The sequence below is a fragment of the Elephas maximus genome, chromosome 26 (assembly GCF_024166365.1).
Source record: "Elephas maximus indicus isolate mEleMax1 chromosome 26, mEleMax1 primary haplotype, whole genome shotgun sequence".
NCBI lineage: Eukaryota > Metazoa > Chordata > Mammalia > Proboscidea > Elephantidae > Elephas > Elephas maximus.
The window spans coordinates 22,965,820-22,985,191 of record NC_064844.1 but is presented as its reverse complement, the minus strand read 5'-3'; the positions used below and the strand labels follow the sequence as shown (position 1 = coordinate 22,985,191).

General features: G+C 40.0%; 1 protein-coding gene across 2 annotated transcripts in view; it reads right to left on the bottom strand.

The window, feature by feature from the left end:
• The window catches only part of SLC8A1 (solute carrier family 8 member A1), a 362,231-nt gene extending 352,865 nt beyond the window's left edge, over nt 1-9,366 (bottom strand). For both annotated transcript variants that reach the window (XM_049870495.1, XM_049870496.1), the window contains exon 1: nt 7,565-9,366. In XM_049870495.1, coding sequence (XP_049726452.1) covers nt 7,565-9,363 — 1,799 coding nt within the window. In that variant the 5' untranslated portion in view covers nt 9,364-9,366. The remainder of the gene's footprint in view (nt 1-7,564) is intronic.
• Between the last annotated feature and the right edge of the window lie 10,006 nt (nt 9,367-19,372).

Sequence of the window (19,372 nt, the reverse complement as noted above, 5' to 3'; positions counted from 1 at the left end):
TTCAACAGTTACTACAAGGGATTCCAGGGTAGTCAGAACCCCGTATCTCTCATGCCCAAGCCTGAAATAGGAATGTAGCATTTGGGATCATGTATAATTTAGATTCATTGGGACTTTCTTATTGCCACATTATATATATATATATAATATAAATATAGATATGAAGACTAAATATACCAGGTTGTTTCATTATTATCTGATTTATCAGGTATACTGAAATCTCCCTGATTACCCTGTTATCATGAGCACTAGCCTGGAAGGCATGGGACCCAAGTTCTGCTCTTGGCTCCGTTTTTGCTCCTTGCCTCAATATCTTCAACTCTATCCAAAGAACACAATGCCTATTCCCGTATCTGACCCTGTGGAGGCATTGTAAGAAGGAAAGAAAATGTCATCTAGAGTACCGAGTGCCCAGGAGAAAGGCAGGAAATGAAAAGGCATTGTTTATTTAGCCTGGCTCTAGAGTGAGACAGCTGTATAGGCCTGTGAAAAGAATGAGGTCTGGCTGGCTCAACCTTTGGCAAATAGATCGGTATTACGTAGGCAGTATGTTAAGCCAGGAGAGGAAACAAAGGAGGAGATTTCCTATACTTTTGCCCATATCATTGATTTCTTGCTTTTCCTCCCAGGACCTTCTGGACTTCCACCACTACCAGAGCAGAAACTGCCAGGTGATGCGGGCTAAAGTCCATTAGCTGCCGCAGCTGTCTACCTGCTCAATCAACACCTCCCATTGGGCACTCTTGCAGCTGGCTCACCCAAGGCAGTTATAAAGATTATCTCTAGTACCCACTGATCCACTTTGCTTCGGCTGTCCTCTCATCCTTTCCTGCCACCTGGCCCTGAGCCACTCCTACTTAAGCTTAATACTTAAAGAGTTGTTTGGCATTTACACTGTAATAGAGACTTAAAAGCTTTCCCACCCCCAAAGAATGAATCTCTAATGACAGGATCTCAGGCATCATGACAGGACACAATCGAGATATTTTTATAGCAAAAGCTCTACAATTCCCATGGTATTCCAACCCATAAGGAATTTTCTACACCTCAGCTAACAAAGACAGAGCTGCATAACACGATAAAAAAAAAAAAAATTTTTTTTTTTTTTTTTTTTAGAACCTGATTATATGAGCTGTGCCCTCAAAAGTGCTCCATCCAAGACAATTAAGCATAGCTGAATCTCCTTCCCTGCATTACTGGTGTCCTCAGGACAAAAAGAAAGAAAGAAAATATTTTCCCTTTCACAATTTGGTGGAAAATCTGCTCAAGATGGCAGTGGTACAATTGTAACTGATAAAATGGGGTACAGTCGAAGGCAAAATTAGTAAAGAATTGCTCAAGTGGCTATGATATCCATTCCTAGAAACCAAGGAATAATTCACAAAGTACAAAATAAAATACTGACAACATTTTACTAGAAATCTTATATATTCCCTAGGAACTGCAAGAGGCAAGGTGGTAGAGAAGTGCAAGACCTTATAGCGTTTAAGGCAAACAGATAAGAGTTCAATCCTGGATCCATCACTTATTTATTAGTACCTTGGGGAAATAACTTCACCTGAGTTTCACTTTTCTCATCTGTATTACCACTTCATGCTTGGATTGCTACAATATTAAATATGTAAAAAATATTTAGAAAAGTTCTTGGAATGTAGGTTGTCCAAGAGCAGGGGTCTTTGAAATTTTGCTTGGCTACATTCCACCAAAAAGGATTCCAAGAACCATAAGCCCTCAAGGGATATACTCAGACTGATTCAAACACCCTCATAATGGTTTTAAATTGCAGAAACTAAAACGAAATTCACTGAGTCTTCCATTAGTTTTGATAACCATCCTGTCGATTTATTCGGGCTTACCAAAATATGACTTATCTTAAAGCACACATCTCATTTTTGTTTCAGTTATGCCTTCTATCTTCCAAAAGCAAATGCAAAGATTTTGTCCAAAATTAAGGCTTTCCCTACAACTTACACTAATGTCTTCATAATGATGTTTGTTCTCATTACACGCTATCTTGCTATCTCCCATTTTAGAGTATAAGGAGTATATTTGTTCTACTTCCTTCATAATGATTAGCCCAGTGCTGGGCACAAATCAGTAGCTTATTAAATAAGTGCTAACTGATCGATATATAAATTCTCCTCTCGCCCTCAACTGGTGAACCAAACAGCCTCTACGTATATGACCTTGAATGATGACTAAAGAGTTCATAATTTAAACATTCTAGTATATCTAAACTATGAATTCTCCTCATTTGCTAAGATAAAATTTCTCGACATCACTATATTATAACCCCAAACGTTAATTAGCAGTGGGAAAACGAGATTGTAACAGCAAACACGGCAATCTGGTTAACACGGTAAGCAACCTTTCTGCACATAATCAATTCTGCCTCCTGGCAGCAGGGGATGAGAACTTGTAAATGTTCTTTGGCTTTTACCTTGTCTTATTTTTGTAATAGTTACGCATTCATGAAAACATATGCATTTATAAAATTATTTCTTGTAGTTATAATTTCAGTTTACAGATGATACTACACGCGTTTGGGTTGTGAGATAAATATTCTAGACTAAATAAGTCATCCACAAAAGTGGAAATCCATGAAACTTCTAAAATGATTCCATCCAAATTTCTTACATTACCATATTACCATGTTACCTAGGAAAATGTTTTGTCAGTGTAAAACATTGTGATTCCATCATTTTAACACAGGTAGTCCCTGACTCAGGACGTATTTGAGTTGTGATGAACTACACTTATGAAGTACAGTGGGTAATGTGCTGAGGTCATCATATTTGTAAAAAAAAAAAAGTAGTTTATATGAAATGTTTCTAACCCTCAAAGGTCAAAAAGGATTGGATTGATAGTAAAAGGCAATAAAAACTAAAAAAAAAAAAAAAAAAAAATGAGGTATTCAACTTAGTTCAGAACCCACGTAAGATGGAGTCAACCAAATGGAACCCCACTGTAAGTAGCAGATAAAATTCTTTGCCTATAAAGTAAGTCTGGACTATGTGGGACTCAAGGTGGTATAAACTAATAGCGTTTCTAACCTTATTTTCGCTAGTATTTTTATCATTTCTGATTTATCCCACACACAACTGTTTTTTTCTTCTGATCTTTTCAAGTTTTTTAAATATTTTGTTTCTTCTTTTTACAGCTGGCTCCCTTCTTGTATTACAGATTTTTTGTACTCTTAGAATAAAAACGCTATCCTGCATAGGTAGGTCTTACCCCTTGGAATTCCAGAGAGCCAGGTAATAATACTGGTATTATGAAGAAGAAAAACAAAATATTTATCATCTTTGAAACATCATAATAATATTCGCATAAACCTGTTGTTAAGCCAATTCGGATTCATAGCTACCCTATCGTGAGCGCAGTTGTTAACAGTTCGGGTACTAATCAAAAGATTGGCAGTTCAAATCTGTCAGCCGCTGCTTGAAAATACTATGGGGCGGTTCTGCTCTGTCCTAAAGGGTCGCTATGAGTCACCATGAATATTCTCATAGAACCTGTGTAATGCTGAAATCTTATTTCATTAATCTTTATTTTTCTTTAAAAATGTGAGATAAATAGTTAAGTGTCAAAGAGCTCTATTTGTTGAAATGTCCAGCATATTGTCTTTCTTAGGGTTAATGAAGTTACAGCTATGCTTGAAAATGTAAGAATTGTTAAAACAAAATTAATTTTTTGGAGAGACTCACTGTTTAATGAATTATGCTGTGGCCAGGCACCTCCAGTGAAACTAATTTGCTAAGCAACATATTATGTAAATTTCCAATTACATACTTCGTTTTTTGAACTCTGCATTTTAGATACATAACAGTAAAATACTCATGATCTTTTGTGTCTTCTTCCAAAAATAATATGATTATTGGACTATAGCTAAGTAATTAAATTTGATTTGTAGCTACACAAGTTAATTAACCTTAACATTTTCCCAGGACAATCAAGCTAATGTTAGAAGACTAAACAACATTGCATAGTAATTACTACCACTAAACTAGCATCATTAAAGAACAATCATTAGTAGCACTTCAAATCTGTGGATATCACCTACCAAACCACAAATCAAATTAGCATATTCTTTATTTTATTTTTTATCAGCTGTTAGCATTAGGCAGGATTCCTTACTGAAGTCCGGATTAGCTGGCGTATCTGGTATCTGTCACTGATTGACCTTGTATCTACTGAATGGGCTTTTGCATTGTAATTTTAAAACGTTTTGTTCAGAACACACTTTATTAGAGACTATAAGCACTACAGGAAACCCTGGTGGCGTAGTGGTTAAGTACTATAGCTGCTAACCAAGAGGTCGGCAGTTTGAATCCACCAGGTGCTCCTTGGAAACTCTATGGGGCAGTCCTACTCTGTCCTATAGGGTTGCTATGAGTCGGAATCGACTTGATGGCAGTAGGTTTGGTTTGGTTTGTATAAGCACTACATATCACTTATCAGCATTTTTCTCAAATCCACATTTTGATCTTTCAAAAGGTCAAGTTGAAATAGTTCAACTCATTTATGTAAAAACATGAATGAACAGGGAAGGACATGCTTATATTATAAATTTAAATGGCTTCTTCTACACTAAAAATAACATCAAAGATTAGGAATCTATCTTGTTCTTAAAGCCAGGATCCAAAGAATCAAAAATGCTGTACTGCCTCTTTATCACCGTCCCTGATCAGATTGGACTCTATTTCCACCTTGGTTAATGGCCCCTTAAAATTAGATAACCTTTAAATCCAGGCTTTTCCAGGAATCTCTTTATGGTGCTCTGGGAAGAGTCGTAAATTCTGGCTTTCTGCACGGTATTTTTTTTTTTTTAATAAGATCTTTCAAATAATAAAGCTCTGTGGTGTCAATAACCCCATCTAAGTATCGTAGGTTTTTAAGAAAGTCGTTTCTCAAGAAAAACTCAGCAATTAGATGAACTATAAACTCATAAAGATAAGCTGGGTTTAGTCTACATAGCCCAACTTCACTGCCTTGTACTTAGATATGACTTGTGGACTTGGCATTGGAGACAACCACCAAAGGAAAACTGATCCACAAAAAAATAGTAATGGTTTCCAATTTGCTAAGAGCCCAGCACAACTCCATATCTTTGGTATTTTTCCAGAAACATTGTGTTTAAATCATCGGTGTTTAGCTGAAGGCTAAGTCCCTGTCAACCAAATAAATTTAGTCAACCAAGAAACCTATTAAGCACCTACAATAAGTTGTTAATAGTAACGCTCTATGGAGTCAAGGTGAAAACACTTTAAAATTAAAATCCTATAAAGAAAAAGAATGTATGGCTGTAATTTCATTCCACTTATAGATAAAATACTTTGCCTTTTCTAAGTTACCACATACCAGCTTACTGAATAAAATACAGTAAGAGTTTTACAGAACTACAGACTGGCACTTGATCTAGAATACCCCTAACTATATAGACACAAAGATGGCATCCAGATGATTCCACTCATGCTCACCAAATTTTCACAAGAAATCTGATTTTCTAAAGCTAGTGTTTGGCAATATTCCTTCCTCAGCAAGAGTAAGATCAACTTAATTGCATAGGGTGAATATTTCAAATGGAGCTTGGCAGAATAAATTATTTCATCAAATCACTGTCAGTTCCCTTCCCGTCCTCGTTCTTCTGCACTGTGCCCAAAAGAAGGTTATTTATTTATGGTTTGATAAAACTCCTGGACAGCAGAGAACATAGAGAAAGCCTGTTTCACAAATAAGCAAGTACGGAGCCATTATTATTAAGAGAAAGGAAGACCAAATTTCCATGAGAATATATCCGAAGTAAAACACCGTTTTGTTGTATTTCAGAGCGAGTCTTGTGAGTTCATTTAATAATATGCAATGCCCCTTTAATGGCCTGCAATACACCTCTGTATGCATGACAAGTGCTATCTAAAACAGGATTCAATAATTCAAACGATTTTAGAAAATATAACGGAAAAGAATTCTTAGCAACAGAATTAAGTTTGTGTCCTAACACGGGCAGGATCACGTTCAACACGAGCCTTTTGGAAAAATCCCCGTGGGTTAGGCAGGATGTTCATTTGCTACAGAACCACCATATTTCAATAAAATAAGTGTCCCAGTAAAATACACCTCCGTAAGTGAAATATTGACAACACAAGAATCAATGTAAAACAAATATTGTCAAAAAAAACTATCCCCACCACACACACACACATACACACCAGACGATAGATATCATCTCAGTTTTGTTCGACTTCCTTATGATACCTTATGCAGTAACTGTTCGTCTCTATAATCAACATGAAAGAGATGTAAGGACATTGGAAGCCTCTTTCCAGAAAATCTGTTTGCTCCGTCTTTCCCTCTTCCTCCCCTTTTTGTTTGTTTTCCTAACATTCAATGGGAAAAATTTCATGAAGAGCACATACTTGCCCTTTGACACATTACATGCCATCACCACCAGAGTGAACTCTTTTTAGAACCAGCTCTATTTTAAATATTTTTGTTTCCTGAAATTCCTAAATTGCCAGTGATTCAATCAACATAACTTTTGTTCATTTTAATGTCTTTGGTTGCCTTGTAGACATTATAAATAGCTTCATTTCTTCCTTCCTTCCTTCCCTCTAGTTTGGACATGGCTCATGGAGTCAAATTTTCTGGTCTAGTTTAGGAGAGTGGAATGCAATGCCCTCTCCCAGGCACAGAGGAGGCTCAGCTCTGTAACAGCAGCTCTCAGTGGAAGAGTTACTGCACAATGGGCAATCCGTGGTACGAGAAACCATGGGCACAGTGTCACCGCAAAGTGCCAACAGGAAGATGACATTGTCCCCCACTTCTTCTCTCTGACCTGTTCCCTGTCAACTAGGATACTTGGACAGAATGTTATCTATCCCCCCATCACCACGTGGGTGGGGCAAAAGGGTTTATTCAGTAATATAAAGTAAAATCAAACTGGAACTAATTAAGAGCTGTATGGTTTTCCCAAGTTGGCATGAAGCTGGAAAAAAGCAGGTTTGGACATTATATCACAATTAAACATAAGCATTTGAGCAGAAACATTATCTTAAATTGTCACAAAAAACAAGTTCAGATAAAAGCAACATATATTTCCAGCCAGTTCTGGGAGCCAAGAAATTCTTTCCAGAAGTGTTTGTTTCCTTTTAGTGCTTTCCCAATTCGTATTCAGCAATGAAGTTAGGGACCTTCTTTCAATGTCTTAAGTGTTCTTCTTCTGTGTATGTATTACAGAATTCAAAACAGAATACAAAATTTTCAACCCATCGTAACCAGTCTGATAAACTGTCACTATATTCATTCCATTATAATGTACTTAAAATATGTCAAGTACAAAAGCAAATTTAAAATCTTGATATCAAATCAACTGACGTCAAATTAATTATCTGCGTGTATAAAAAAAATTTTTTTTTTTTTTACAGCATACCGACAAGTAGCACTCAAGCAAGGACTGATATTTTGAACGTAGTCTTGTATGATAATTATTCCATTCCTCATTTAGTTACACAAATGTTCACACTCACAAGCACACCCAACCACAAATATAAAAAAGAGAACTTACACAATTTCATCATTCTGGAATTCGAGCTCTCCACAAGTGTCCTCAAAGTCTTCTCCTCCACCTCTGGCAGTCCCTTCAATGGTTTTATAGGGAACGATGACATTTCCTCGTGCTCCGGATGTTCTCAATACTTTCACCTCCATGATGCCAATACTCTCGCTCACATGAGTCACAGGTTCCTCAAAAGTAAAGATGCCTGCGTGGTCATCATCAAAAATCGTCACGGTGGCAGTAGAGGGAGATCCGAGGCAAGCAAGTGCGGAGACATGATTGGCTTCCAGTATGCCATCTTCCGAAGCTTCAGAAGACACTTTGACATTGCTGAGATGCACAAGGAAATTTTCGTCCTCCTCAAAGATATCATCATCGATGATGCCAACTCTGACTTCCTTCTGGGTCTCACCGGGCTTAAAGACTACAGTTCCTTCAGTAAATTCATAATCAGACCCAGCATTGGCTGTGCCATCCTCTGTTCTGAAGTCAACAAACACAGTGTTGGTCAAATCGCCACCTCGGCGGATTATGGTCAGGGCCACGGTCCCACAGTTCTCTAGACACTGATATGTCCCTTGCTCAAAGAAGATCTTACTAACTGGATCATTTTCTGCAACCTCAGTGTTGACCTCGTGCATGCTGACAGCCTTCCTCGCTTGGTCAGCTGCATGCCTCTTTAAAATGTTGCCAGCTCCCGTCATCAAGCGAGTAGCCTGAATGCGGTAAAATGCTCGACTCTTTTGTTGCTGACTTAGGACTTGGTAGTTAGCTAATTCTATTAATTGCTCTATTTCTTTGTCCGGATGCTTCTGCTTGAGTTCCTTCAGGATCCTAGCCATTTCTCGCCTAGCCTCTTCATCATCTTGGTCCCTCTCATCAACCTCCAGCACCAGAGCGCCATCCAAGAAATTGTCAACATGAGAATTGACCACTTTCCCATCCATTTCAATTTCGGTCTTGGAAGGTGGCCTGTCTCCTTCATGTTCAATAATCATCCCCCTCTGCTTGCCAGCCCGATACCTCTTGTAGACATACTTGTAAAACAGAAGCCTCCTATCTGCCACCCAAGCAAATACCACACAAATGGGGAAAAAGAAGAAAGTAAGCAAGCCTTCCCAGACTTCCACAACTCCAGGAGAGATGACAGACAAAATAATGTAAAGCCAGGTATAGGCAAAGATGCTCCAGGCTGCTGTCACAAAGAACACACGCAAATGCTTAATCTTCCTCGTCTCTCCATCAGGGACCACATAAACGCAGAGGGCGATAATGATGAACATATTGAATGCAGCACTTCCTACGATGGTGCTAGGACCCAGGTCTCCTGCAGTGAAATTATGGCCACACACTTCAATGACTGAAAGGAGAATCTCAGGAGCAGAAGATCCCAGGGCCATCAAGGTTAGATTAGAAACTGTCTCATTCCAGATCCTTACGGTCGTCTTGGTGGTCTCTCCATTGGGTTTCTTTATGGTTATTTCTTTTTCTTGAGATGTAATGACTTCTATAGAGGACATGAACCGGTCAGCAATGATAGATACTCCAAGAAACATGTAGACCATGGCCACAAAATACACAGTAGCTCTAGCAATTTTGTCCCCAAAGGAAGGGTCTTGGGGCTCCCAAATGGGTAAAATCACCCCTTTCTTACAGTAATATGAGCCGGTACATTCACCAGTGTCATTTCCTTCTCCTTCCATTTCGCTCTCAGCACTTATATGGTCCACGTGGGAAAATAAGAGCGCCACAATGGCTAACAGATGAAATCCCATAGAAAAGGTGGGTGAGAGATTTAATTGCAACATTTTCTACAACGACTTCCAACTGTCCCAACCTAATGGTAGAAATAAGATAGGGGGAGGGTGGAAAAAACCATATCATTAGAAGAAAATCCAAAGCATCACAAATCACTCTTTTTTATTGTTACCAGTAACTTATTTGTATTTGATCATCACAAAATCTACAGTGAATCACAATTACGCTAAGAAACCATCAGCTATTAAGCAGTGCTTTGTAAAGTCTTTGTAATCTCTGTGGGTTTTCTACATGTAGACCCCAATCACTGAGCCAGACACACAACCGACTTATTGGAAAAGAAAAATTCAATTATAGCCTTGCCTTCCTGAATACACATTCATGCACGTTAATAGCCAATAAGAAAAAACAAAACTTTTGAAGCATTAAATAATTTTCTCCTTGCTGCTAAAGCAGATTTTCTTTTAATTTTGGCTAAGACATCACCTTCCAGCAACTTACCTTGTTGCCAAAATCACTTTATTATGATTGACATATGGAAATTCAGACTCTTTGAAGAATTCTACTATCAGAAGGTCTGGTGACCATCTTAAATTCCGTAGTATACCTTACACTGTATTTCACAAAATCATGTCCTATGGCTCCAAACTTACTTGAAACACAAAGGAATCTTCAAGCTCGTCTGCAATTACTATGCTCGTCAGTCATATTTACACATGAAACAAATTCTGCTATGATGCAATATTTCCCCGCATTAAGTACAGTTTTTAAAAGCATGTTTTGAAGACAGGACTTTTCTTTCTAATTTTCAGCAAGCCGAGGTCTCCTGATACATTAGCACCTGGGCATCTATCTGGTTCTTCACATACAGCCCTCCACATCTGGGCACAGGTTCTGTTGTAAAATCCGCGGGCTGTCCACAAAGGAAAGGGAGGCAGCCAGGCCTGGACCTAGTTGTAGAAAAAGTGGACAAGCCTGGCAGTCTGTGAAATCAACGTTACCAGCCATAAAATGCTTCATCTCTGTGTCACTGTCATACTTTCCAGGCTCATTCTAAAACACATATTAGTTCTATAGAGGGTTCATGTGACCAAAAACATGCAGAACAATAATTCCAACTAAATTAGCACGTGCAGCATAATGACAGTGACCACCAAGTGTATATATGATGAAGGGTTGCTGGCAATTAGGGAGATGGCTACAGTTATTGAGCTGCACAAAGCTTGGTGGGCAAAGCAGGGAACTGGGCCACCAGAGTCCTATATTCCACCACCAATGCATCCAAAACTCAGCGTGGACGGTACACCATCTCTGTGTCCAGGACCTGGGTGGACCCTAAGTAGAAGAAGGCATGCTCCAAGTCAGAGTAATCCTGCTCTGCAAACTTTGTAGGAGAGGCCATTTATCAAATCAGATAAAGAGGCAATCCAAAAAGGTCCTGAGTCAGAACGCAGTTTTGCTGTCTGTTAAAAGAGTAGCTGGATTAGAGCCTGTCATTGCTTAGCCTGGCTGAGAGCCACCCCACACTCCCCCAGTTCCCTAGCAGATGGCCTATACTGCAAACTACATCAGGACCCAGGAGAGCCTCCTGGCCCAGCACGTGCTGGCAGACCCTTGGAGACCACAGCCTACAATCTTTTTTAGTTTATCACTGTTGGGAGATAGGCTTCTTCGGCAATTTTCCCATATTAGAGAAGACAGTGAATTCTTGAGAATTGTAGCGGTAGAATTCCAATCTAAGGACAAGGCTGAAAAACGGATGCACGTTTTTAAAATACGCAAAAGGTCACGGTCAGTGTGTCTGCTTCTCAGTCATTATGTGGCTTGGCTGGCTTGTGGGATCTCTGCTGAAAACAAGGGGGCGTTCAACCAGGCTTCAAGAGTAGTGGAAGACCTAGCTCCACCTCCCTTAGTTATCCATTTACTCCACATTTACTGACTGCCTATTTTAGGATAACCTGCTAGGCCTCTTCTCGATCCTGAGAATTCATCAGTGAACAAAATTAAGTCCCTGTCCTCAAGGAGCTTATATTCTAATGGAAAGCAAGAAAGCGAGCAAATAAATATAAAGGTCAGATGGTAAAAAGTGCTACCATGAAAGGGGGAAAAAGCAATATAAGGAGGACAGGGTGTGTGTGTTTGTGTAGGTGTGTGTGTGTGTGCGCACACGACATGCATGATTTTATTTTGGATGGTTAAAGAAGGCCTCTCTGATAAGGTGTCATTTGAGCAGTCTTGAAGGAAGTAAGGGATCAGACTTGGTGGATATCTGTGGGAAGAGAATTCTCAGCAAGTACAAACTCCCTGATGGAGACTGTGTTTGGCATAGTCTGGAAACCACAGAGAAGTCAGTGTGGCCAAAGGGCAATGAGCGAGGGAGGTGAAGCAGGGCTCATAAGCTGGGATGCAGTAGGGATGGATCAGGGAAGGTGTTGCAGCCACTGTCGCGTGTTGGTTTTTATCACAAAGGAGATGGGAATCATTTGGAGGTTCTGACCAGAAGTGAGATACGATTTGATTTTTCCATCTAAAAGGGTCTCTGCTTGTTCAGTGGAGAATAAATTGCAGGGTCAGGGGTAGCAATAAGGAGACCAGCTTCGCCTATTATAAAATGGATCTGATTTATACAAGATCCCAATGCCTGTATCATTTACAAAATGATACAGGAGAGATCTAAGGGTCAGAAAGGTTAAGTATTTGCTCAGAGATAATAGTACTGAACAGAGATTCAAAACCGTGTTTGTTTCCATGACTGATATAATTAACCACTCCATTCAAATTACTGCCAAATCTCATCGTTCCACTCTTTACATTTTGGCCAAAATGAACTTTCTGAAGTGTAGATCTGATTCTCTTACTCCACTCACAGTTCTTCACTGGTTGCCTGTGGTGTCCTGAGGACAGAGCCCAAAGCTCTCAATAGACTGTGCCAGACCTTTGACGACCTAGTCTCCCCTCTGAGCTCCAGAATAGGGAAATTCGTTCTATTCCCTAAAACAGACAACACTATTACTTCCAGACCTTTGAAGATTGTGTTTTCTTTTTTCCTTCTTAGAGGCAAGTTTCAAAATGGCACAATAGCAAATCACAGTCAGTCGACTGGAAGAGTAAGGACCCTAGGTTCTAGTTCTTAAACACTGTTGGAAACAATATGTTAAAATCTTTACATGTATCATTATATGTCGTACTTAAAATAACCAGCATGGCTGTGTTACACAACTCCTAGTGATGCCATTTCCATTACAGACTGTGTGAACAGCACCCTCTGGAGCTGTTGTACAATGCATAACCACCCTACCAATAACCCTATGTAGTAGTTATTATTGGCCCATTTTTGGAGATGGGATAACTGAGGCTCAGGAAGGTTAAGTACATGTTAAAAATCATATAGATAGTAAACTACTGAATTGAGATTCAAAGCCTGATCTGCCTCCAAGATTGATATAATTAACCTACATTATATCATCCTCAATCATGTGTGAAGTCATCTTTAAGAACTATTGAACTTGGCTTGGGCTAGCCCACTGGAAAGCCTCTTGGCTTCCAGGCAGGGTTCAGAGGGCCTTCTGAGCAAATGTCTTGTGGAAGGTTTCCAGAAGCCTGGCTATTCTCTTATAGATTAGAGACTCCAACAGTCAAGTTTCAATAGCTCTGGTGCAAAGTGTGGCTGACATGTTGTAGAGACAGCTGCCCTTCACTATATGGTCTTTTAGCAATTACCTGGAAACGTCTTCATGCACACACTATCAATGCAATCTCTTAGGTCAGCAAGAAAAAGTTCTGTCCTTCAGCCTGGCCCCAGCCCACGTCTCCCAATATATTCTTAGGCAAAAGAGTGCCAGAAATACATGAGTGGACAGATCAGCAAAAATCCAGTATTACTACCAGAGAAAAAGGAGGGCTAACGGGGCTAGCCCAAAACCATCGAAGCTGTATTCATAAGGTGGAAGCATTATAATTTGTGAAATTAGTGAACATAGAACCCTGATATAACTTACTGGCAATGAAGCAACTGGAAAGAGTTTAAGTTTTGGATTGATAAAACTGTGACCTGATGAATGGTAGCTCAGTTCTCTGGGCTTTGATCTCTTTGTTTAGTATATTAATACAAAACTCAAATGCTGTGAGAGGGTGGAATGTATCTTATCTAAATGTGAGTTCTTTCTTCATCCTATCATCTCCATCCTCTTAAGCTCTTACCTCAGTCACTGGATTCAAGCATTTCTATGTAACTAACCATCCCCACTCTCTCCTTAAAGGGCCCTGGTGGTGCAACAGTTAAGTGCTCTGCTGCAAACTGAAAAGTTAGTGGTTCAAACCTACTCAGTGGCTCTGTGGGAGAAAGACTTGTACAGATCACAGCCTAGAAAACCCCATGGGAGCAGTTCTACTCTGTCACATGGGGCTACTATGAGTCGGAATGAGCTCGAATGTACTTAACAACAAAAACCTTCTCCTCAAATATATATTCCCATACAAAATTAAGCAGGAAGATGAGAATGGAGGCTATAGGTATCTGCTTCCTGGCTTTCCTTACATTCCGTCTTAAGCTACCAAACACTGGGTATAAGCAAAAGGCTGATTTTTCACAGTTGCTTCAGATCAACTCTTAGTCTATGGCCAGTTCTGACTTAGTAATATCCACCATGTCAACCAAATGAATCTGCTGTATAGTACGTACCAAGGAGATTCAGATAATTTTCTGTGTGCTATTTATTTATTTTTTATTTTTTATTTATTTTAAAACAAAACAAACAACCCCATCGCTCATAGATTATACACCTGGCTGGTACTGACAACAGATGGTAAAAAGATATCTAACTGGTAGTAAGTCCAGCCACCTGTGTTAAAGGGGGAGGTCACATCTACAAGGAATGGAAAGGTATATTGGCAAGACATAGTTATCTCACTGCTTTGCAAAGGGAGAGAAAGAGCCTCCCACAGCACAGAGGACTAAAGGGAAGTTTGGCAGCAAGTGACCAACATCCATGGCAGAGTGGCCTGTTCCTTACTGGAAGCTGAGGCTAGTTTTGACTACCCAAAAGAAAGGGAATACGGCTGGCATCCTGGCTGGCACCATACTAGGCCAGAGTCTTAGCTCTTTCTGTTGATTAACTCATAGCGACCTTACAAGACAGAGCTGAACTGCCCCATAGGGTTTCCAAGGAACACCTGGTGAATTTGAACTGCTGACCTTTTGGTTAGCAGCTGTTATCCCTTAACCACTACGCCACCAGGGTATCCTTTTGACTGACAGCTGGTGGTATTCCAAGCAACTCCTTGACTCTCCTACATCAGGACCTGGAATCTCTTGTATGTAATTATTACTGACTTAAAGTCTCCAAGCTAAGCAATTAATCTGTTTCTAAGGCAAAGTTAAAGCAACCGTAAATCTGTATCCACTACTGAGGCAGGTATGTCCAAATGCTTCTCAACCAAGGGATGATGCCAGAGAAAGACCATATTTCTCATTTGACCATCCCAACTATCGTGCAACCTCAGGCCATCAGACCACAACAGACTGCAGTGACCCTGCTATATCTTTTTTTTTTTTTTTTTTGCCAATGAGAGTTTCCTGTTTGAGGCCTGATAAAATGGGACAGGTTCTAGAGGAACGCAGGGAGTGGTCACGTGAGGGAGTCAGGCCCTTCGGCCCGAACTTCCAAGACAAAGTTGACTGGAGTTAGGATCCTATCCCCTACCATAAAACACCCACTTAATCCTTGAGCAAAGGGAACAACTGGGATAAGGATCAGGCAATATGGCTAAAAAAAAAGAGATGGATTTAGACTTTAGGGTAAAAAGGAAATCATTGATAAGTCATGAGATGCACATCCTTGGTCCTTTCCCCTGCTGTATTTCTCTACACAGTGCTTTTTATTCTCATATATAATTTAATAATTTATATTTCTTAAATGTATCTATATTTTATATTTATTAAATTCTTGCTCAATAACTTATTTAATAGCTCTGCTGATTGTCTTTCTCTACCCACTAGCAGGTAAACTCTGTGAGGACAGGACTTTTTATCTGTTTTTGCTCACTGACAGAGTCCCAGTTCCTAGAGCAAGGCCTGGCACGAAGATGCACAGCACATGCTTATTGAATGAATGAAAGAATTCTCATAGGGTGAGAGCTGATTCACCAAACCTCTGGCAGCAAATCAGAATCCTGGAGCTGGGCCTGGGCATTTGCATTTAATAATGCTCCCAAATATGAAATGGATGTCCTGTAAGATGACAAGAGGTCAGTATCAGACTGAAAAGCCAATGTCAGGGTTAGATGGAGTATAAGAAACACGTGATGCAGGTTCATGGGCAGAGCAACCCAGGATGGAAAAACTGATCCCAGAGACAGCCTGGAGCCCAGACCTCTTCCCCAACACCTGGTATAGGTCCTCCTACACCAGCCCTGGCTTGCTGATCTCTTCTAAAATGCCCAGATCTTCTGCTCTGCAAAGAAGGTCCTAACATTTCGGACATTCTCAAAGAAGCATATCTTCCTCTCTTTTCAGTAAAATGCAAAGATATCTAGTTAAACATCAACCAAAAGGCACTTTTATTACAAAAAAAAAAAAAAAAAACCAACCCGTTGCTGTCAAGTTGATTCCAACTCATAGCGACCCTACAGGACAGAGTAGAACTGCCTCTTAGGGTTTCCAAGGAGCAGCTAGTGGATTAGAATTGCTGACCTTTTGGTTAGCAGCCTAAACTCTTAACCACTGTGCCACCAGAACTCCAGTTTTATTACAGGGGGCCTCATAAAATGGAAAGGGTGCCAAAAATTTAAGCTGAAATGTATTGACTCTACACAATGAAAACTCACTGCTGTTAATTTATGAGTTGATTTTGACTCATAGTGACCCCACAGAATAGAGTAGAACTGCCCCAATAGGGTTTCCAAGGAGCGGCTGGTAGATTTGAACTGCCGACCCCTTGGTTAGCATCTGAACTCTTTACCACTGTGCCACCAGGGCTCCTTAATTCTGCATACTGACATACAAATGTGGATTGGAAGAAGAAAACTAGAGAAACAGAGACTCCAAATGGTAAATAAAGAAGAACACATTGGAAAGATAACCTGACTTCCACATGAAGTCAGCTAGAATGGCCCTCAGATCCACCATGCCAGAGCCACAGAGCAGGGTAAGGGCCCCACTCAGGGGCATTTATGACCGTAATGTCTGATACCATTTACTGAGCACTTGCCATGCCCCAGGTGCTGTGTTAAGGATTTACCTGAACAATCCCTGACCTTCCTGAAAATACAGTCGGAAGTTCCATTATCCTCATTTCATCAATGAGAAAAATAAATGGTTCATAAAAGTTGGCTGATGCCATACAGACCTAAGTGACAGAACTAGGGTTCTAAACCCAAGCACTTTGTATTATATTATAATGACTTCCAAAACTGGAAGTCTCATTTGTTTATTTTCGCTACATGGGATAGCTATGCTGTTCTTTGAGGCAAAGAGCTCTGTATTTAGAATAACCTCCCCAGGCTGCTCCTCCTTCCCACCTGAGTACATGAGTGTAGGTTGCATTATGGCACCTTAGAAGAAAGGGCTGATGATCTACCTCCGAAAAATCAAGTCACCGAAAACCCCATGGAGCACAGCTCTACTATGACACACATGAGGTCTCCATGAGTCACAGTCGACTCAACCACAGAAACTGGTTCATACCATCTCCTCAAGGGGCTTTTATGTTCTCCTCTCCTGACTCCCGTCAGCCCCTGACCAGCACAAGGCAATGGTTTGTAAACACTCATATGCAACATGTAGCAAGGGAAAGATGATCCATTTGGGATATTATCAGTTGAAATCTGAGGTATAAATCATTCCAAAGTCATATATTAACCTCAAAGTTTTTCCAATTTTTTTTCAGGAGAAAAGAAAACAGAAAGAAATCTTAGGAGTGAACAAGCAACACTAAAATAAAGGAGGAGAACAGGCAACGGGTAGAAAGCTGGGGAGAATGATACAGCATGCTGGGGTAACAAGTCAGCACTTTGCTCTAATAACAATGGATCGAAGTTTTTATTTTTGCTTTTTGTTTTTCAAGAATCTCCACGCAGTTTAGAAATTCACTGTCTTGGAGTCAAATCATTATACTTCTCAACTTGATAAGCGTTAAGTTATCCACAGAAATGTAAAAAGCAACACAATGATAACTTATGGTTTTGTTTGCCAAGTTTTCTTAGACATTCTTGTGCCAGCCATTGTATTACCGTAATGAGTAAGATATAGCTCTGAAGCTCCTCGTGTTCTAGCAGGGCATCACCAGAATGAAGGACTAAGTACTCTTTCTGGAAGACAGGATCTTCTTTGGGAAGAAGAGTTTGAGTAGACCATTACGAGAGAATCACAGAAGAGGAGGAATTCTTTGGAAGCCAGAGGATGGGTACACCTTGATTTATTCAAAGTGGACACTCTAGTTCCCAGGTTAAGGCACTTAGGCTCCTGTGTTAACCCTTTCATGCCCCAATTTTTTTTTCTGTTTAATTTTTTGTTGATACTATGTGTTTTCGGTAATGGAGGGCATGCCGAATCATTGAGCGTGTCTGAATTTTTGGTGGGTAATATAGTTTTCATTTTATGCCTCATTCCACAAATTCTACCCTTGGAGTCCAGAGGTACATATCTGTACCCCTTGTGAACACAAATTCTATCCCCAGAGTCCAGTGGTACACATGTGTACCAAATAAAAATTTTCAAAATTCATGTTTTTCCCACCCAAAATTCAATGATTTGGCATCACCTCATACAACACCATGTAAAAACAGTAATTGGTGGCACATGCCTGTTTTTTCCATTTCAAACTGTTAAATAGGGTCCTGTCTGTCAGCAGCACATACTGTCAATGGGACAGCAGCTTCCCAATGAACCCCAGAGGTACAAAAAACAAGTGGTTGTTATATATACTGCCAGTCATGAAAAGGTTAATACAACTGGGTTCCAGAAACCTTTGACTATTCAGGCTATGCTCTTGCAACCAAGAGTTTCCAAATGTAATTAGATCCTAGAAGCAGAGCCTTGAAGCATCTTCTCTGTACACTGCCAGGTTGTCATAAGTGCCAATGATAACTATTTTAGATGAGATTTTGCTCACCCCCTACCCAGAAGATAAAGAATGGCTTTTCTAGGATGTCTGACCCTGCATAGGGAAAAAAGATCAGCTCCATATGCATGTGTTTCTATCTGGGTCACCAAAAAAAGATTCCCTGCCTAAAAATATTTCCCCAGTAACCTGTTGATAAGGAGTGAGCCCTGGTGGCACAATGATTAAAGTTCTCAGCTGTGAGCTGAAAGGTTGAGTGCTTCAAATTCACCAGTCACTCTGTGGGAGAAAGACATGGCAGTTTTGCTGCCGTAAATATTACAGCCTTGGAAACCCTATGGGGCTGTTCTACTCTGTCATATAGGGTCACTATGAGATGGAATTGACACGATGGCAACGGGGTAACTTGTTGATAGTTCACCATAAGAAATTTGTTTTTGCGGGGGTAAAATACAGGTTTTTCTATATTTCTAGTTCTAGGAGGAACTCCTGAATAGCTTCTACCTATAAAGAACCATACAAATTACATAAATGGGGATTACACATGGTCCCTACACCTAATATATTCACAGGCTCCAAGTGGTAGTCATTTAAATGAACTTTAACACTAGGAAGAATATGGAAAATTCCATAGAAGGAGGGAATTGGAAGCATGACAGAAGCTGGGGATAGTGAGAGGACATTCCAGACAGAAATTAAAAAAGCAATGCAAATAAAGGCATAAAACAAAGCTTCTCCAATTTCAATTAACCTAAGAATTACTTGGGATGCTTATTACAATGCCGGTAAGTGGGCCCTATCACTAGATATTTAGTAAGTCTGAAGAGGAACCCAAGGATTTGAGTTTTACCAAGCACCACAAGTAATTCCGATGTAGATGGTCTTTGCACCATCCCCTGAGAGGCACTGGCATAAAGGGTAGAAAGGCGTAAAGGGCGGAACTAGGCAGAAAGGTAGAACTGGCATAAAAGGTAGGCAGCATGATTAGCGAACAGAGCCT